This window comes from Festucalex cinctus, chromosome 1, assembly GCF_051991245.1.
Source record: "Festucalex cinctus isolate MCC-2025b chromosome 1, RoL_Fcin_1.0, whole genome shotgun sequence".
In the NCBI taxonomy this organism is placed as follows: domain Eukaryota; kingdom Metazoa; phylum Chordata; class Actinopteri; order Syngnathiformes; family Syngnathidae; genus Festucalex; species Festucalex cinctus.
In genome coordinates this window covers 31,315,324-31,336,639 of record NC_135411.1, presented here as the reverse complement: position 1 = coordinate 31,336,639, position 21,316 = coordinate 31,315,324, and the positions used below count along the sequence as shown (strand labels likewise).

The 21,316-nt window shown below is 40.1% G+C and overlaps 2 protein-coding genes across 5 annotated transcripts in view; both read right to left on the bottom strand.

The window, feature by feature from the left end:
• crebbpb (CREB binding lysine acetyltransferase b) overlaps nucleotides 1-5,420 on the bottom strand; it is a 44,533-nt gene extending 39,113 nt beyond the window's left edge. For 3 of the 4 annotated variants that reach the window (XM_077528898.1, XM_077528908.1, XM_077528926.1), the window contains exon 1: nucleotides 4,572-5,420. In XM_077528898.1, coding sequence (XP_077385024.1) covers nucleotides 4,572-4,656 — 85 coding nt within the window. In that variant the 5' untranslated portion in view covers nucleotides 4,657-5,420. The remainder of the gene's footprint in view (nucleotides 1-4,571) is intronic. The other variant, XM_077528917.1, reaches the window with a different exon arrangement.
• Nucleotides 5,421-5,987: 567 nt separating this feature from the next.
• adcy9b (adenylate cyclase 9b) overlaps nucleotides 5,988-21,316 on the bottom strand; it is a 58,818-nt gene continuing 43,489 nt past the window's right edge. The window contains exons 3-11 of the mRNA XM_077528887.1: nucleotides 18,653-18,763; nucleotides 18,323-18,579; nucleotides 18,101-18,203; nucleotides 16,077-16,285; nucleotides 14,924-15,083; nucleotides 14,657-14,799; nucleotides 13,753-13,776; nucleotides 11,306-12,086; nucleotides 5,988-10,395 (exon numbers count right to left, since the gene is read on the bottom strand). Coding sequence (XP_077385013.1) covers nucleotides 9,889-10,395; nucleotides 11,306-12,086; nucleotides 13,753-13,776; nucleotides 14,657-14,799; nucleotides 14,924-15,083; nucleotides 16,077-16,285; nucleotides 18,101-18,203; nucleotides 18,323-18,579; nucleotides 18,653-18,763 — 2,295 coding nt within the window. The 3' untranslated portion in view covers nucleotides 5,988-9,888. The remainder of the gene's footprint in view (nucleotides 10,396-11,305; nucleotides 12,087-13,752; nucleotides 13,777-14,656; nucleotides 14,800-14,923; nucleotides 15,084-16,076; nucleotides 16,286-18,100; nucleotides 18,204-18,322; nucleotides 18,580-18,652; nucleotides 18,764-21,316) is intronic.

The window sequence follows — 21,316 nt, the reverse complement described above, 5'->3', positions numbered from 1 at the left end:
CGTGACCTGTGAATCGTGATACGAATCGAATCGTCAGGTACTAGGCAATTCACACCCCTAATATATATATATATATATATATATATATATGTGGCTTGTGGCGGGGTGGTCACTATTTTTTTTAACAAGTGGACGTTATGTGCTTCTTTGAAGACCCCCTTTTTCTATTATCGCTCAGTTCCTTAGACCCCAATATTCGATTTGGCAGAGCCATCTTTTGTTGAATTACAGTTATAAATTTTTAATAATGATAAAAAAAAAACATTTCCTCCTGTAAACATGATTAAGGATAATATATACATGTATTTAAGGCAAGTTGTAAAATGTCTGAAGTCATGTTTATGTTTAACACATTTAAAACATAAGTCATGCTCTTTCTACTAAGTACTGTCTCAAATATTCTCCAATTTTGATACTGGAAATGTATAGGATCGGATGCCGAGAAAAGTTTCTTGGGAAGAGTAATATGGCGGCCTCGTGGCTTCAAAAGTCTTGGCCTATTGGCTATCTAGTTATGGGGTATATGCCACGGAAGAGTAGGGACTGTTTTTGCACAAGAGTTTGTTTCCGGTTCCTGTTGTGACGTAATTGGCCGCATCCCAATACTCACATTTCCACCTTCACGCAATTCCGGCAAAAGTGTGACGTGTACACTGCAGTTTCTGGTTACCACTATCCAAGCAAAATGGCTTTATTTTTCACTCGTTCTCTGCTCGATTTACCTCACCTTGCTTTGTCGGACGTAAGTCGTATAATAAAAGCACATTCATCCACGTCAGCTTAAAAAAAAAAGACAAAGGATTTAAGCTATATGTGTGTTCCATTCAAACAACACAGGGATGGCTCCTCTTGTCAACAAACGCAAACGCCGTCCTTTCTCTGACGTGGCCTCCAGTATATCCTCTTTCAAAAAATGCCGACTACGCACGCAAGTGTGGCGTGTAATGGCAAACTGCTCCCGGCGGATGGCGACAAGCCACCAACGTTGTATCTCCGCATCGGAGGGAAATCCAAAAAAAAAAAATAGTATGCCATTAGCTCTAGTGGTAGCGTCACACAACGGGACACAGCAACACTGAGTATAAGTGGTTGTTGTACGGATATGCTTATATTTACTCACTTTTTTCATTTTTACCGTTTTTTCCACCGGAAGTCCATTGACATATAACCCATTGCGCGTTTGGGTGTCTAAGGTGACCGTCGTGTCGTTTTAGTATTGGGACGCGGCCAATTATGTCACAACAGGAACCGGAAACACACTCTTGTGCAAAAACAGTACCGCCTCTTCCGTGGCATATACCCTACATGCACTCCCGTTTCTGGTTTCAAATCAGAAGTTGAAAAACGGAAATCGAGCAGTTATCTTGATCCTCTATTATGTGTTAATATTACACAAGTTGGGAAACAAAATGCGACTTTACAAAACAAGCACCAAAACACCACCACCACAATCTCTTGTAAGGTTCGAAGGTAACTAACTAAAGATATAGAGGACCTTATTCAAGTATTGTAGCGTCACTGGGAGTCTGGAGGCGCTCCCAGCATGCTTTGCGGCGCTAAAAATTTAAATGTTGTTTAAAGTGCATGTTCTGTGTTATTTCTTTAGTTAGTAGTCCGTTGTTTTATTCGTTATTAGTGATGCTATCTAGTCCGCTGTTATATGATAATCCTTTGTTGAGCATATTTTCAACTAAAATTAATTAATTATTTCCGTAATATATATTTAATGCATCGCTTTGATTACCCCGCTTGCGCTGTCACTCGCGCCATGTTTTTTTCCATACTCTCAATGCATTGTGGTCTAGATCAACCCGGTTGAATGGACATCGATATTCACTACTTTTCAGAGTGCATTGTTGATAATTTTGAGTGCCCTACATTTTCGCTCCCTGTACATTCGGACACACCTACAAAATGGCGTGACCACTCAGTAGGGCACTATATAGGGAGTAGGGTCACGGTCACTGATCTGAATATATGACTGGATAGCCGATAGGCCTTTTGAAGTCACGAGGCCGCCATATTGCTCCTCCCAAGAAACGCTTTTCGGCATCCGATCCTATATATTTACAGTATCAAAATTGGAAAACATTTGAGGCGGTACTTAATAGAAACAGCATGATTTATGATACTTTAAATTCATTAAACAGAAACAGGAGGACTTCAGACATTTTACAACTTGCCTTAGATACATGTATAAATTATATGCTTAATGGTGTTTACAGGAGGAAACTTGCTTTTTTATTTATTTATTAAAGAATTAGAACTGTAACTCAACAAAAGATTCCTCTGCCAAATCTGATATTGGGGTCTAAGGATTTGAATTGAGCGATAAAAGAAAAAGGGGTCTTCAAAGCAGCACAAACCGTCCACTGCCTACGAGCTGTGTATGTCACATCTATACATATATTGTATAGTTTATACAGTGGCTGTATGCAAGATGGGAGGAGCAAGATGGCCGGCGTGTGACTTCAACGGCTTGCATGGGCGTGTATGGGCTATCGGCTATCCAGTCATATATTCAGAGTAGTGGTCATGGTACACATTCGGACACAGCCAAAGTCTCCCACTACGGGATGCACTTGCTTGCTTGCTTGCTTGTTATTTAGCCTAATGAAGCAATATCCATGTGTCTGCCTCCTGCTGGTTGGCTGACCACTGGTTGAGGAAGTGCTTGATTAGAAATGCAGCAGAAAACATATTTAAAAAGTAAATATTGTCAATGATCGAGTTAATTTAATTGTGGCAGCCAAAATTGTGATGACATCACGGTGGGCGCACTGGGCGATATCATCAAAGTTGCCTTCACGACGCGCAATTTTACATTGGTGAGTATTAATACGCTCTCAGAAATGGCCCCAATCGTTTTTGAGCAAACATGCACTGTACTAGGGGGGTTAAAAAAAAATCGATTCGGCAGTATATCGCGATACTACAGCTCGCAATTCTCGAATCGATTCAAGAGGCAGCCATCGATTTTTAAATATCAATTTTTGATGGCTGCGATTGGTTGGCAACCAGTCCAGGGTGTCCCCCGCCTACTGCCCAGAGCCAGCTGAGATAGGCGCCAGCAGCCCCCGCAACCCTTGTGAGGAATAAGCGGTCAAGAAAATGGATGGATGGATGGAATTTTTGATGGAAAAACATTCATCAAAACGTCTTACTTAGGGTTAGGATTCACACCTTAAGCATGGAAGAATGTTATATTAATGAAGCATTAAGCCTTAATATTTTATTTCAATGCTATTCAAACATGAAACAGGTTGCAACCTTTAGTTTCTATGTGTAGGAACATTTTGTAAACTATCGGTCAAAAGATCACAGCTGTATTTGTTGCAATGTGCAATAATGGTGCAAACAGCTGTATTTTTTTTTTATTGTCTGTTTTAAGGACTATTCACAAATTACATATTGTTGTGTGGCATATGTGGCACCAAAAAAAAAAAAAAAATCACCATATATTACGTTTTGTTTTTTTCCCCCATTCTGACTGCTATAGTAGCTGGAAATGGTAGACCTTTGCATATCAGTGTTCCCTCATTTTCCACTGGGGTTAGATTCCAAAATAATACCCGCAATAAATTAAATTCGCGAAGTAGTTTGCTTGATGTTTTATATTTATTATAAATTTTTTAAGGTTCTAAAACCCCTCACCAGACAGTTTTTACATTTTTCCTCATTGAGACATTTACATTTTCTCAATGTTCAAACCTTCATAAATTTTATAAAATAGCTACATTACTGTAAAAAAAAAAAAAAAAAAAAAAAAAAAAATCATGCAAAAATTGCACCCCCAAAAAAACCCAAACCACGAAACAGCGAATCCGAGAAAAGTGAACCGCGTTATAGCGAGGGAACACTGTACACATCAAACTGCTGATCTCGCTCATATGGAGAAACAAGATGAAATAATTTTCAGAAATATTCACCACAGATCTAATAAATTAAACACTTTTTCTCATTCTGTTATCTGCCATGGCAGTCGTACACCAGATACTTAACTGCTCAATATGTAATACATGTCATTATGGAGTAATAGGAGATATTTAGGTGACAATTATTTACAAAATTCAAATAAAGACACTATTTCCATTTCTTCATTGTTAAATATTGCCGTAGAATATAGTGCAATGTTTTGCAAAAAAGTGCTGTTGTATGAATATCTCAATTCCTACACTCCTATGATCATGACTAAAATTCAGTTAATTGTGCAGCCCTAGAGTTAGTGCATCCTTAATTTAAATGCACGTATATTGGTGCACAATTGAAAAAAATAAATAAATCTGTATTTGTGAATTCAAGTTATTTTCCGCAATATTAGTCCAGGATTACCATTTCTGAACGAGTGTTACGTGCAAAACAAGCACATTCACTTGTGCTATGGAAATTTGCAATGTTAATGAATATTACTGTCACTTTGTGTCAAAAGTAGCACACAAAATAATAATTGGCGATCCCTCAGTATTACGGTGACAGGGGTGGTCTTTTGAATTGACTGTGGCACCTTCGCCTCATCTCACTGACATCTTAACCCTGGTGACAAATGAAACATGAAGATAAGCAGCACTCACCTGGGCCGTCCGACGCCGAGAGAGGTGAATTGAGTTTGGGTCGCTTTGCAGTGGGGGGTCCGACATCCAGCAGATTGTCAGCCATTCTGGGGGTTCAGCCAGGAGTGGTCCCAGGTTTATTTTATTCTAATTATACCCTCTTATGACAAGTCTAAAGGAATCAATTGAAATGGCTTCGTTTTTTTTTCTCTCGAGTGGCAAAATGCTGCCCGGGGAGAGGAGGTTTCAAAAGAAAGGCAACAGCGCCACGCTTCGCCGCCGGAGATCACCCCATGATAATCCAACATCCAACACCCACATAATTATGCCCGATAACTGCATCCGAAATTTTCTCGCGTCGAGAGGAATAAATAAAAATCAATCAGGAAATATTAGACGAAGCGAAAGCGAAGCCATTTCTGCGGCGGCCACCGGCGATGCGTCCACACGTAGTCATTTTTTTCGCCGTCGAAACAAGCCCCTTTAAAATCCACCTCCGGCTCCGATAGAAAGAGCAAAAATCGAAAAATAATTCCTATGAGACGGATTATTTTTTCGGTTGCTGTCGCGCCGGAAAATACGGCGGCTCGGGACGGACGGGCGGCGAGAAGCGGCGCTCGCTAAAAGGGAAATCAAATATACGGTGGGCTCTCGGCACGACAAAATCCCGAGTAGCTCTCACATGTTTGCATTAATCCTCGCCGGAAGAGCTCGCGTTTCAATTTGGGCCAACAAAATGCCGTTCGGGGTCCGCTGTGGTGGCTCCGGTCGTTTTTTTGACAATTAATTCCCCCCCAGAAATCCCGATTCTGAGCCGCGTCAAGATGGCGGCTGTTGATTCCTACGATACAAAAAGTTTTTTTTTTCTTCCCAGCTAGACTGTGGGGTAGGAGGGGAAGGGTGGAGGGGGGCGTGCATATGACGTCATGACGTAAACCTGAGTCCCACCGTGCGTCACGTGGACGTAAAACTGTAAAAATATTCTAGTTCTTGTATACATTCAACGAAAATATGTACAAAAGCTTTATTTCTAAACTTCTTTTAAATTTTAGTAATCATAATTATAATAATAAAATAATAATAATAATAATAATAAATAGGCACTCACTGTTTCTATACTTTTGAATACACCTTTACAGCTCAGGGAAAAAAAATTGAGACTTTTTGGGGTGGTGTTGATAATAATACTAATGATAATACTAATAATTATTAAAAATAGTGAAAAATTAAAAGTATTGAAAATGTCATTTCTTGGGAAAAAAATATTTGTCTATTTCTCCAGTTACTTAAAAATAAATTAATATAAAATAAAAAATAATAAATGTATACTAGCACTGCTAATATACATATATATATATAAGATATCAACTACAGAACAAACCTATGTTCACAGTAGCAAATAACAATAGCAAAATAACTTCACCAATTCCTCACATCTCACGTTGAATAGTAAAAGCGTTTAACAACAAAGTAGAAATGGAATTATTTGCTTTCCAAATAAATTATATATTATTTATACAAAAAAACAACAACAACAATCCAACAACAACAGTAAGTAATGAAAAATGAGTGTGGTATGCTATTCGCACTGCCTAATTATGACATTTAGAAGTGTCTTTATTTGGCTAGTTGAGACTCCAGGAAAAAAAAGACAATTATATATTGGACAAAGAATGTAGAAAAAAAAAGTTCAAGTGCCTTTCAAAACACAAACAACGTTTAACACACAAGCAGGCAAACTGGACATACGTACTATATATTCCAAAAGTGATAAATAAGTTAGTCCTTTGTTATTCAATACATGCACAAATATAAATAATAAAAAATATTCAGATACTATGCAACACAAAGTCACACGCTACATAAAACGCAGTATATGTGCAAACAGTGAATTTTGAAACAAGTTATCATGAACATGCTCACCAAAATCAGACACGTGGGAAACTTTTATTTTTATTTTTTTCGTATTTTTTTTTTTTTCGTATTTTTTTTTTTTTTCGTATTTTTTTTTTTTTAATGCAGACAGATAGGAATGACACTCTTTGGCAACAATATTTCCCAGCATGTCACTCTCTTGGCTCAGAACGCCACATACGTCAAACAACAATTTTGTTTGTGGTGCCAAAAAAAAAAAAAAAAAAAGTATAAATGATCTACTTATAGCACTTATTGAAATATGACACTAATGAAAGCAATTCAGAATCAAATTTTTTTTTAAGTGTCAAAATTAGTCAAGAATAGAGAAATATGCACTTCACCTGAAACTTATTAAGCAGCCTACTTATTCTTGGATCAGTACTAAAGCATGGCTTTACTGTGGTAATAAATACACATTGTCTGTATTGTGTGCTCATAAGCACAAAATCCCTTTGACCCCATTTGCATTATCCATCCATCCATCCATCAATCCATCCATCATCTAGTGCGCTCAAAACTAATAACCTACAGAAATAAAAACAAGAAATAATATAAGGCAAGCGGGGAAAAGAAAGAAGATAACGTCAACAAGTCAGCTGAATGGCTTGTTAATGTAACGTGTAGTATATATGTTTACAACAACTTGTTTAAAAAAAAAGGCACTACTCAAATACATAAAAATATCCATCAGTTACTCAATATAGTTGATGTTGATACAGACAGAAAAATTAAAGGCACAAGATATTCACGACAATACAAAAATATGTGCATCACATAGGAATCTTAGGGGTGTGAATTGCCTAGTACCTGACGATTCCATTCGTATCACGATTCACAGGTCACGATTCGATTCGATACCGATTAATCCCGATACGAATTTATAAGTCGATTGTTGCGATTTTTTTTCATTCAAATTTAGAAAATACTAATCAGTACGCTTGTAGAGTGTAAGATTTATATGAAAATGTATTATTTATTTATCTGAAATTTCAGTCTTATAGCGGTTGTAATTTGTTTCATGTTTGAACAGCATTAAAATAAAATATTAAGGCTTAAGTTCCGTTCATATAACATTCTTCCATGCTCAAGGTGTGAATCCTAAAAAAAATAAATAAATAAAATAAATAAAATAAAATCGATTCTGCCGATTATTGAATCGATTCGAGAATCGCGCGATGTAGTATCGCGATATATCGCCGAATCGATTTTTTTTTTTAACACCGACTCGCTAATATTCACGAAAACTAAACACATTGAAGTCACGATTTTCATTTGAAGATTTTAAGCCTACCTTTGGGTTGTTACTTCCGTCTAGTTACTTTTGTTAAAGTACTTTTACTAAAAGTACTTTTGTTAAATGAAACCTGTTTCATGTTTGAACAGCATTAAAATAAAATATTAAGGCTTAATGTTCCGTTCATATAACATTCTTCCATGCTCAAGGTGTGAATCCTAACCCGAAGTCAGACGTTTTGTTGAATATTTTTCCATTAAAAATGGAAGTTTAAAAATGGATTCACACACACACACAAAAAAAAGAAAAAGAAAAGGCAATGATGATAAGATGTTGAATCGGTAAGACTACCGAATGAACAATTCTGAGCTCTTAAAAAAAAAAATCGTTTTTTTTTTTTTATTGAATCGATTCGAGAATCGCGCGATGTAGTATCGCGATATATCGCCGAATCGATTTTTTTTAACACCCCTACGATAGGATAATGTCAAATAATACATCATGTAATTTAATCGGCCAAATGGGCAAAAAAAGTTATCTCTATATCAATAATTTTGGTTTGTACTGCTTACTTATTCTAGGACAGTCTTATTTTAACTGTTCAATTGTGTTGCCCCTGAGCACACAATCCATTTAATCAGCATATGACACAGTGAAATCTTTTTGGGCATTCATTTGTTTCTATTTTGCAAACACAAAGTAAGGCCAGAGCTGGGATGCAAACCCAGAATATTAGAACTGTGAGGCAGATGTGCTCATCACTGGCCAACTTAAAATTATAATTATAGTAAATGTCATACAAGTGTTTAAAAAAAAAAAAAAAAAAAAAACGTTATTTGGGGAGGAAACTAATGAACAATGAAACTAGCTGTGACAAATTTTTGAAAAATGTTGTATTAATGTCCCTCTCTCCCCCACCCAATGCATTTCAATGGGCATCAATTATACTTATCACGGGTCGGCCTGGTCTCTATCCATTGCGAATAAAGGGGTCCACTGTATAGTTTACATGAATATCACAAATACATTACAGTAGAAAGAAAATTGGTGATAGACTGTGACTTAAGTACCAATCTGCCATAGGAATGAAACTCTGTTAACTTCCAGGTTTTTGACTGACTTTTGAAGCATGTCCTTCCAGGAAAGTTTTGATATATCAAATAGCAAATTTTACTTTTGAGGCTGCATTGTAATAATAATAGTACTAATACTACAACGAAAAGTGATGTAAGGGTTTTTTTTTTTTTTTTTTTTTAAGCATCTACCTTCTATGATCTCGGTAAGAGGACAAAAGATTCACATGAACATTTCAAGTCTTACAGCAATAATAATTATTAGACAGTTGATCTTTGCTCTAATCCAAAGATCCATTCAACACTGTAAAAGTAGCTTCCTGCCTCACTTTTTTGAATGATCATTTCAAGCGTGCTTATTAGCTGATAGCGACTGCCATGTTACTTAGGTGAAAAAAATAGTAGATGACATATAAAAGAAGGTTCCTAACTTCCTAGCCAACCCTTAGCTTTACAGCTGATCTTATCACAAAAATGTAAAAACACACTCACACGTCATGTATACTGTACATGCAGTTGCCAGTTACGCACACTCAACATGCAATTTCGCCTCCACAAGTCTCTAAAACAACTTTGGTGTTTGCACGACGAACATGGAAAGCATTTAACTATTGTAAATCATGTACCACTTTCCACATGTAAGGTCAGCAGTTTGTTAATCAAAGGCCAAAGGACGCAAAAAAAAAAAAATGGCTTAAAGCAAAAGTGATACATTGACAGCAATTTTGTTCCCTTTTTAGTGTTTTCAGGAAAAAAAAAGGCTTAGAAGTTATTCTATGCTAAAGGCACTTAAAAGAAGACAGATTAAAGGTAGAGATAATCAAGTATGTGGTTTGTCATATCCGTCCTTCGACCTGGCACAAGCCGATAAAAATGTCAGTTGCTCAAGTTTCCAGCATAAAAAAACAGGCTTACCTTTGGGCTTTTCTACACTGGTTTGCTTCAAATCCCAACTGTCAGGTGGAAGAGGGGAGCGGAAGGCAATTCTAAAAACAAATAGGAAGGCAAGCTTCCGAATATTAAACATACAGTATTTCTTATGAATGCGGTCTTCAGTGGACTTAATAAAACCAGGAGAAAGGTTCCCCACTTGTGATAAAAGCCTTGAAAATGCTTAAAGTCTGTTGGAATCCTGCTGTTCGTCCTTCTGGGCAGGTTTCACCGCCACTGAGACGACGAGCCGGTTCCTGTTGGCGACCAAAGGCGGTCCCTCCAGGTTGCTGACGTGCACGGACGTCAGGCCGCTGTGCGACACGGAGCGCCTAGCGTGACAGGCCTGCGCAGACGGACGCCACTGAAGCCCTTCGCCCCTCTCATGGAAAAGCCCTGTTTTGGCAGAAGATCCAGCACTGGCGCTGGGCACCATGCTGCTGCCGCTGCTGGCCGCCGTGCTTGGCACCATGCTGGCAATTTCATCGGTGGGCGAGCGCCCGATGCTGCCGTCCACCTGCGCTCGGATCTCCGGGGACACGGACAGCTGGTATTGAGGCACGGGGCCGCTGTCGCCGCATTTGGGGTAAAGGAAGGTCTTCATCTGTCCCTTCCCCTTGACGTTGACGGTGCCGCGGTAGTCGAAGTCGTAGTCCATGCCGCTCAGCACGCAGTAGGTCTCTTCGCTGACCTGCACCAAGGTTATTTTAGTTAACTAAAACTCGTGAAAAAAACTAAAACTAAAATTAAAAAAACAATTTTGTTAACGAAATAAAATGAAAATGAAATGCTTTTTAAAAAATGAAAACTAACTGAAATTACATTTTATGTTTACAAAACTAAAACTATAATTATATCAAAAATGTCCTTTGTTTTAATCTTTGGTAATTAATTTAATGTATGAGCATTTAGGGATGATTTTAAATGTGATTTTAAGTAGATATATTTTGATATTAACCCGAATAAGAATGTTTGAAAGTTTGTCATACAGAAGTGATGTCATCTAGCAGCAGCCAATTGAAAAGCATCTTCAGATGACGTCACTCCCATGGTGTTTTTTTTTTTTTTTTTTTAAATATTGCCCACAAGTAATACACATTTAATAAATAAATAAAACTAATACTAAAACTAACTAAAATTAAAGTAAAACTAAGCATTTATTCAATGAGTAAAACTAATAAAAACTAACAGAACCACCCTGAAAATTAATTAAAACTATTCATCCATCCATTTTCTTGACCGCTTATTCCTCACAAGGGCCGCGGGGGTGCTGGAGTCTATCCCAGCCAGCTTCGGGCAGTAGGCGGGGTACACCCTGAACTGGTTGTCAGCCAATTGCAAGACACACCGAGACGAATAACCATCCACACTCACAAACACACCTAGGGACAATTCAGAGTGCCCAATCAAGGGGGGGGGGCACGGGGAGAACATGCAAACTCCACCCAAGAAGGCCGAAGCCTGGACTCGATCTTGCGTCCTCAGCACTAGGAGGTGGACGTGCTATGCAGCCACCGTGCTGTCTAATTAAAACTAACTAAAAAAAAAACGAAATCAAAACAAACTTGAATGAAAAATTCCAAAACTATAACAACCCTGACCTGGACGCGGCACTCCACGCCAGTGGTGTCCATGCGAGAGGCGATGTTGACCGTGTCGCCCCAGATGTCGTACAGGAGCTTGGTGGTGCCGATGACGCCGGCGGTGAGGGGCCCGTGGTTGAACCCGATGCGGAGCTTGAAGCCGAAGCCCAGCATGTTCTTGTTGAAGTCATCCACCACGCGCATCATTTCCAGGGCAAAGTCGAAGAGGGCGCGCAGGTGAGCGTGCGGATGGGAGGCGTCGGCGCACTGCTGAGCGTTGAGACCCGCCGCCGCCATGTACGTGGCGCCGATGGTCTTGATCTTCTCGATATTGGCGAAGGCGGGCAGCCGCAGCAGCTCGTCAAAGTCGCCAATCAGCTCGTTGAGGACCCGGTAGCACTCCTTGCCACCTTCGTAGCTCTCTTCGTAGAACTCGCTGAAGTTGACGATGCTGGCGAAGATGACGCCCACGTTGTCGTGGTTCTTGGAGTAGCTCTGCGTGACCTTCAGCTGCTCCGCCACGTGGATGGGGATGATGTTGCGGAGCAGCCAGTCGGCTTGGTCCCTCATGTTCTGGATCTTGATGCGGTGCTGGTCGGCCTCCACGTTGCCATGGTAATGGAGGCGGTAACTCACCTCGAATTCCCGGTTGAGGAACCAGACGAGGAGGAGGAGGAGGAAAAAGGCCACACAGGCCTCAGGGCCCAGCAGGTCTTTGGGGTGAGCTTCACCATCCGCATCGGCCTGCATCTCGTATTTGAGGGCCGAGCTGTTGCTGCTGTTGCTCTGGTCGTCTGACCTGCAGGAGAGAAGACGTACAGTATACGAGCTGTCCACCAAAATCTCTTTACAATTTAAAAGGATACCTGACTCACTGAGTCATTTTCAGCAATAGAAACGTAATATTTTATCCAGAATTGATTTGATAACTTAATTATTTTTCATTCACAATTAATACCTTTAAAAACACATTTTCCACTTGCTGTTGACTGAAGATAACATCACCTGTGCTGAGGAAATAGGTAACGACCAATCACAGTTCACCTGTTTTCTGGGTTTGAGCCATAATTGGTCGTTACCTATTTCCTCAGCACAGGTGATGTCTTCTTCAGTTGACAGCAAGTGGCAAAATCAGTTTTTAAAGGTATTTATTGTTCATGAAAAATAATTACGTCATCACATTAATTTTAGATAAAATACCTTCTTTGCTTTTTTCTTATACCTTTGATTAGGGACTTTTAAACAGCTTTAATTAAGTGTTGTTTTTTTTTATTTTATTTTATTTTTTTTTATATTTTATTATTTTAAACTTCCTTATGTTAAATGTTTTAAAGTTTGTTGAATAATGTTTTAAGATTGTTATTGTATGTTGTTTTTTGTTTTGTTTTGTTTTTTTAGTACATTTTGTAACCTATTTTTATTTATTTATTTTTTTCCTCTGAACGTTAACTACTGTTTCTTGATGCTTATGTGTTGTCTTTCCTCGTGTAAAGCACATTGAGTTGCCTTGTGTATGAAATGTGCTATACAAATAAACTTGCCTTGCCTTGCCTTCTTACTGTTAAAAATTGCTCAATGAGTCATGTATCCCTTTAAATCTAAGTTGTCAAATGTATTCCATGAAATTGTATTAATTTATTCCAAACACTCTATTCATCCAATTGGCTTCAAGTACATGAACTAACGTTAAAGGTGTTTTCTTTTTGTTTTTGTCAGATTTCAGCCTCTATGTGCTGCAACGTCAATCTAATCTGCCTTCAGAATCACAAATGCTTGCTGGCTGATTTAACATAAACTATATTAGCAATGGGACTTTTTTTATTTATTTTTTTATTTAACCAATCGGAATTCAGATTCATTCTCACAGGGCCGAAGCACTGGCCCTCAAAGACGTCGACGTATTTTTCTGTCCTCTGATTGGTTGATCAGAGCAAAACTAGGAAACCACACATGTAGTGAATACACTTAATAATCAGCATCTCTTTTGAGTATCGGTAATGTATTTTGTTTTACGCTTCCCTGTTGTTATCATGTTGTTAGCTTAAAATTAATTTGCAACTGCTTCAGATGATGTAATGTATGCGGCACACTTATGGGAAAGCCTTTAAACATATTGTTGAGAGGATGTGTTTGAGTTTTTGAGTATAGTAAAGCTCCCAAAAATAGTTATCAGTAGTGTGACAATAATAACTATAGCAATTTCAATATGATAGACAATTGCAGGGCTATAGATAGACAGCCAGCCATTCACCCTCACGTTCAATCAACAATTTAAAGTCTTCAATGAAGATATTTTGAAATGTGGGAGGAAGCGAGAAGGCCCATGCAAGCACAGGGAGAACATGCATACTCCACACAGCAGGACCTGAGCTGAGATTTGAACCTAGACAAGGCAGACCTGATACCAAATATCTCACCATGCGTGAACATTAATTATTAGGAGAGAGAGAGGGAAAAACACTTACCAGAAAAAAAGATTTGCAGCAAACCTAGTGGAAATAAAGCATAGAGCAAATCTGTTGAATTTATTGATAGTATGATGAGGATTTTGTGTACTGTATACACATTTTTATTGTCATGTCTTAAATTGCTGTAACGATTGTGTGTTTCTGTTGCCCCTGTGGCCAGGTCATTCTTGAAAAAGAGATGTTTAAATGATTTTCTTACCTGGTTAAATTAAGGGATTATACATACAATTTATACACAATATATTTATTTATTGGTACAGCAGAGCTACAGTTAAATGTTGATTTCACTTTATTTATTGGTGACCATGTTAATGTTGACAGTGATTCTAATCAACTAAACCTTTCACAACATGCACTATAACTATATTTAGTACTAAGGCCAGGCTGGTTAATCGTATGACCGATTTACTCGGCCGATATTATTTTTTTTTGTTTTTTATTATTACATATTAACACATGGCAACATAAGACAAAGACAATGACATTAGAGCATTACCCACCCCCAACAAAACGAAACAAAAATTGGCCCATGTTCCTTGAGTTAAGTTTAGTTATTGTAAAACAGTCAAATGTTTTGATTAATTGGCCTCTTAATTGCTGCAATTTTCTGGCAACCAGTTCCGGGTGTACCCCCCCCTAATGCCCGAAAACAGCTGGGATAGGGTCCAGCATGCCCAAAACCCTCGTGATGATAAGTGGTTGAGCTATTGGATGGATGGATGGATGGGCCCATTAAGCAGTTATCGGAATTTCATTCTGGCAAACTTTGGAATCGGCCTCAAAAATAAAATAAAATAAAATAAAATAAAATAAAATAAAATTACAAAAAATCAGGCCCAATTTAGAAAATTGCTAACTCAGTAAACAATTCATTTTAGAAATTTTTGGCTAACTGTCCTACCTGCAGGGAGACGTGAAGAGCAGTGAAAGAAGCACCAGTCCAACTAAAGTTGCTAAGCTTGAGCGCATCCAGTAGGAGAGCTGGCAAGAATTACAGAACTGAATGATAGCAATGATGGCAGAACAGCAGATGAACATAGTGAACTGGAAGGCAGATGGGGGGGGGGGGGACAACAGAGAATGGTTATTTTAATTTGGCAGAACAATTGTGATGACAGTGCACCTGCCAAGTGGAGAAAATAATAATGATAACACTGTGATGCTTCACCTGAATGGAGTGATGCATATCGCAAGTGACGTGCGAGAAGACAGCTAGAGCGGGCAGGGACACCGTGACGGCGCCGATGAGGTGACGCGGCATCCAACCCGACACGGCTTTCATCAGCGTCCGTGTGCACTTCAGAGCGCTGTCCAGGTAGAACGCCACACTGGGAAGGTAAGGAACGAGAAGCAATAAACATTGATGGGTAGAAATTAACATGGATGCCATCCGTGTTAAATTCTGGACAGTGGCAACCGAAAGTTTCTGGCACCCCAATAAAAAAAAAAATGGTATTTTAACCTTGTCGATACACAGAACTTGCTTCCAAAATGCATCAGACATTGTATGTTCATTTGTGAATTCAAACGGAGGACGTGGATAAGGTTTTTCATGTAGCCTTTTCCTGACAGTTTATTTTCATAGTCTTCACTGGTTGTTGGGGCACGGTGAGATGCGTCTGAGAATTCAAAACCTTTTTGAGAATGACACCACCTGGTCTTTCCCAACACTGATTGTATCAACAACTCATGACATTATAGGGTATATGCCACGGAAGAGGCGCGACGTGATTTTGCACATCAGTTTATTTCCGGTCCGGGTTGCGAACGTGCAACCGAGGGGCACAAAGTCGGAAGCACAAGTATTTTTGACGCAGCCCACACGTCGCTAACCGAACCGGAAATGTGCAAAAAACAGTCCCGCCTCTTCCGTGGCATATATCCCATTAGATCTCAGCTTTCCAAAGGGGGCTGTGCATGCTAAAAACCCTGCAGGCTGCCCAAACCTTTGCAGGCGCCATTATTCTGATTTCTATTTTTTTTTTTTAAGTAAATAAAACTCTTATAAAAAGGGTTCCAGCACATCACCACCGAACATTTTTTTTTACACTGCACAGATATAATTAGGTTGATTTCCATGTCATTTACCAAAAGCTTGCAATGCTATCTATCCATCTCTCTCTCTCCTTGAAGCATTTTCTATTAAACAGCTATTAAATGCTGTAGTGTAACAATTGTTCTGCCTACAACTACAAGTGTGATAAGTGAGATTTAGAAATGAAATGTTCCTCAGCCTTCAATGTAGTTCTAACAATCTGCAAGCATTTAAACCACATATTCCAGTTCCTCATTTTGTAATATATTACACTATGTTTTCTCACCGTATAGCAAACAAAAGAGCCAGCGCCTCCAGCAAGGCAGCCACACCAGTCACGATGAGAGCCGGAGTGGGTAGAATCAGCTGGGAAACGACGGGGCGAAGGAAACAGGCCAGCGACAGAGCCACAAACACCAAAGAGCACAAAAGCATGTCCAGGAAAGAACTGAATGTTGGGCTGGTGAAGGTCTGCACTGATGCTTGGGCCTCCACCTGTAAAGTGAAGAACACACAACTCCAATGAGAAAATCAAATCAGTGATAAACGTTTGTGCAGACTGACACATTGGACTTGAGCAGTAAAAGTGTATTTCCGATGTACACCAGCAGAGTGCACCCCAGCCTCACAATCAAATTGCTGCACTTCTCATGTCCTGCGGGACATTTCTCTGCCGCAGTCTTGAGAGCGTGAAAGGACACAAACCCACTGCCAAACACAATCAGAAGAAACAAGCAAAATTCTGACACAATCAGGGGTTACTAAATACAGAATTCCAAAAAGACGGTGGGTGTCACAGACAGCTTTTTGATTCATCAGTACAAGGACCACCACACACATATTGACATGCATGATTGTGCATCTATGAAGCCATACTGTTTCAGGGAAGAATAGATTTAGGACTCCCAAACTGTTGGGCTGCAAGTGATTTCCAAGGTGTATATTTGTTTGCATGAAAGCCTCGGCAAACGGCAGGTCTTCATTCAACAACACAAAATCAATTTATCTTATACGTACCTAGACAGTGTTTGCAAATTTTTAACCATGTTTGCATGTTTAAAAATTATGTATTAATTTATTTTATTTTTTATTTTATTTTATTTTTTTAATAAAGAGGACTACTTCTGTCTGACTTTGGAAAGGGGATATGGTACTTAAATAGTTTGGAGAAGGCTTCTCTGTACTATTCCAAAAATATGTATTGTTGATATTCACACTGGACTGGAGGGATTAATGAAACATTTCTCAAATGTATGTTGTGTATTTCAGTCCTTCCTTCTTAAATGTATGTTATTTTTGCAGTAGAATGTTTTTTAAACCCACTGTAAATGTATTTCAACATACACAAAATTATAAGCATAAAATGTTAAGTAAATAGTATGTTCTAAACAGTATGTTCAAAAATACAGTACATATTGTAGTGTTTGTGTACACGCATGTGCCTTTTAGAAGCGGGGCGTGGCCTATGGAGAGGCCTGGTGGGGTGGCATGTGACATTGGCGACTGTGAGTGAGTGTGTGGGTGACAGCTGTGGCTGACAGCAGCTTTTGTGTGAAAGTGCTCCCAGTGAGTTTGTTTTATTGATCTCCCGGGCTTCAATTAACAGCTGAAAAGTGAACTGGAAACTGAGGCTCTCCTTTCCCACACAGGAGCGCATTGCAGTCTGTATTGTGCTAACAAAAGCCATAAAAAAATGACTAATACAAAACTGTGTATAGTGGAGGCATGAACTATGAACACCCACACATTTGCAATTCTGTAAGGTTTCGCATGACCGATGTTAGCCGATCGTAGGGACTAGGCGCCGGAACGCGTCTCTGTCGTGGGCGAGCAGCAGAAGAGCAGGAAGAGGGCGGGTTGCTGCCAACTGGAACAACCAGCTGAGCCTGGGATGGCCTCGGGGGGACGACGCCAGCCGTGAGGAGGTGGGTGAGAAGAGTCAGTGAGGAGCTGTTCGGCCGGTGCCAAGTTCTCCAGTTCTGTATTTTATTGTTTTGTTTTGTTTTTTAACCAATACTCGGTTACTCACTGAAAAACTGGCCCTATTTGTTGTTTTGTGCTCAAGCCAGAGCAACAAAAATATTACTTTGGCGCCAAGGAACTATGTTGAAGGGCTTAATTTTGACAAAAGCTTTTGTGGCATCAAGTACTTGCAGATTTTTTTTCTATTCGCTATAGCAAGTGAATATAATGGAGGAGGACTCGAGCAAAAATTCCCCCCCAAAAATCCCTGATTAAATGACAAGCATTTGTCAAAATAATCTAATAAGCACGGGTCTTGGGATGACCTTTGCAACGCAACAAACGCACCTCCTCTTGGTAGCTTATCTGGTAGGCCGACTCCAGGCTCTTATCCAGGAAAGTGAGGCACAGCTTGTTAATGGGCGGTCTGTAGAAATAGTCCTTCATCAGGCTGTCAAAGAAGGACAAATCAGTGCAAATGATCGCAAATGTGCCCTCTGGAGAGAGCAAAAGTGATCGTTATAACATGCAGTCCTTTAATAGCCTCGGAGGATTTTTAGCTGTCCTCACCTGTCCCCTTTAATGACGTCAACAAAGTGGGCGTCGCTTCTCTCCCGGAAGTTCTTGGAGCGCATCGGGATGAGCGCCGAGTGGTCCATGCCCAAAGCCCCTCCGGCCCACGTCTTCTTCTCCTTCTCCTGCAGCATCTCACACAGCGACGTTTGGCTGTTGTTCAAAGGTTCCAGCCGGGGACTCAGCAGGCCATTCAGAGCCTTTGGGCCGCAGCCCGCAGACACCCCGGGGGAACCCTTCAAACCTGAAGTATCCTGAGGAGGAGAGACATTCTAATAAGAGCTCTGAGGTTTTCGTCACAATAAACATTTGAACCAGCAGTCTAACCTTGCCATTACTGGTCTTGTGGTCTTCGTGGCAGCTGTGGTTCACGTCACCTTCCTCCAGCACCTTCTCATCACCTGGTATGAGGATGACACTGCAGGATGCACACGGAGGCTGCAAGGAGGTAGAAGAGGAAAGGGAAGGAGGCTTTTATTTACATTTGGGGGAACACTTACCTGAATGTTTCATGCCGGAAATAATGCCTTCCCAATATAATGAGATCCTTTTTATTACGGTACAGGAAACTCATCTTCACCACACTTAATTCATCTGACAGACTGTTTATATCAGGGGTGCCCAAGTCCGGTCCTCGAGAGCCCCTATCCAGCCTGTTTTCCCTTTTTCTCTCCACCAAAACACCCGATTCATGATCAGGGTCGTTATCAGGCTTCTGCAAAGCTTGAGCTGACGAGGTTGATTGTATTCAGCTGCATTGGAGGAGAGAGACATGGGCCGTTTCTCAATACGCATTCTTGTCCGTACTTAAGTCCTCGTGATGTCTTGAATACGTCATCAGTCGCGGCCCAAGTACTGTTCCAATTGCAAGTACGCAAAAGGCAATAGCATTGAATGGACGGAATACCCGGATGTTGTTCTTACTGAGAGCTTCCTGCTCGTGACGCATTGCCGTAACTGTACCACGTGACTAGATGTGACATAATTACGAGTACAATTTTAAAATATCATTTGAAATTAAATTATACATGTGATTTATCCAATTTACGATAATATTTATTTTATTTGTATTTATTTTTTTTGGGGGGGGGGGGGGGGGGGGGGGTTCTGGCAAGATACTGTCAAATTGTGATGATGCATCTTATGTTCAAGTGGGCAGATCCCAAAAACATGGGAAGGAAATCAAGTTTGATGAAATTTATTCCAAAACACAGCTGCAAAAATACAATAGTACACTTGCAAATGAAAGCAAAGAGCTTGCAAAAGGCAAGAATCAAAACCACCAAAACACGAATCCCCCCCCCCCCCCCCAAAAAAAAACAAAAAACAATCAAACAAGCAGAAGACTGAGGTGAGACGGGTATCAAAGGTGAGGTTGAGACTAGTTGGGCAAAGTCGGTGGATCAGCAAGAGGATTAGTGTGACAAACTGGTGTACTCAGCTGCCAAAGCCTAATCAACACAAAACAGGTGTGTGGGAAGAAAGAAGAAAAAACGTGATGCCCCTCCACTCCCATTTGTTCCTTGAAGTACGAAATGCATCTTGGGATATATTCACAGCCAAGCCTTCACCAAGCAACAACCGATACATCCTTGATTTAAGCTAGCAATAAAGAACGACATCCAGGAATTCCGTGTGGTCTTGGCTTATGCATACTTTCGATTGGAACAGTACTTGGGCCGCCATTGATGACGTCTCGCGAAATCACAAGGATGTAAGTAAAGTTTTTAACCCATGTATGTTGAACAAACACATTTTGAAACATCCAAATAGTAGTACAAATCCATTGAAAGCAAGTCACATGATATAACTGCGATGAATTACAGAAATACATCAGCGAGATGTGCGTGCTTGGGAAGTACGTTCTTGAGACCGGGCTTACCAAGACCCAGCTCGTTGCGTCACAAGAACGTATACTCTGTGTTCTTGATTTTGAGAAACGGCCATGGAAAACAGACTGCATAGGGACTCTCGAGGACCGGACTTGGGCACTTCTGGTTTGTATGCTTCGGTAGGTGCTGCTGTTTTAGTTATTAACAGACTTCAAATGGCCTAGCCTGTTTTTTTGTGCCCGTGTATAAACAATAGCCTCTAAAAAGTAGTTTTGAGGGAGGTTTTAATATATCTTGTTGGGTATATATCCAGGGACAAAATGAGAGACACCCTTTATTACTGTAGAGATAAATATTTGAGGAAATTCAGGGCCAGATCTACTAAAGGTTTGCGTAGCTTTGGCTCAGCGCTAAAAAAAATGGAGCAATCAGGGAGCATGTAATCCACTAAACATGCATAGAGGGTCAGAAATTCATCAGTAATTGCGCTACTAAACCAGATTGATAATGAACTATACAGTCACATGGCATTTGTACTAATAGCATATCAACACCAACTAAAAACTAACCAAAAAAGTTTTTTAAAAGTAAACTAAATATTTGAAAAAACAATCAGAAACTTTTTTTTTTTTAAAGGTTTGGTAAAGACAGTGGTGGACTTTCCCTTAGGCAAAACTAAGTTACTAGAGGGCTCCATAAAATTCCTTGGGGATTACTCAGGAGGGAGGGAGGGAAGGAGGGAGGGGGAGAGAGAAAGAGAGAAAGAGAAAGAGAGAGAGAGAGAGAGAGAGAACTGACAAGCAAGTAGGGGTGCAGCAATTAACCGGTTTTACGATTAATCGTGGTTTTTAAACGTCAGGATTATCTGACCGCAGCTGTTCCACAACACCGGTTATTTCCGCTCACAGCAGCTCTTCTGTTTCCAAACGGTCCATTTAGTGGACGCACAACAACACAGGGCTCAGCTTTGAACGCGCAGGGAGAGTTGCGTACCCGACGGCTGGGTTCCGAGGCGGCCTGGACCAGGTTGAGTACACGTGGGGAACGGGAAGGTCGAACCGATGCGGCGGCAAGCAAGGTGAGGCGGAGGTCCCGTGGGGCGCAACGGTCAGGAACGTGCAAAGTGTTTCCATGACACATTTGCGAAATGCTTCTATTT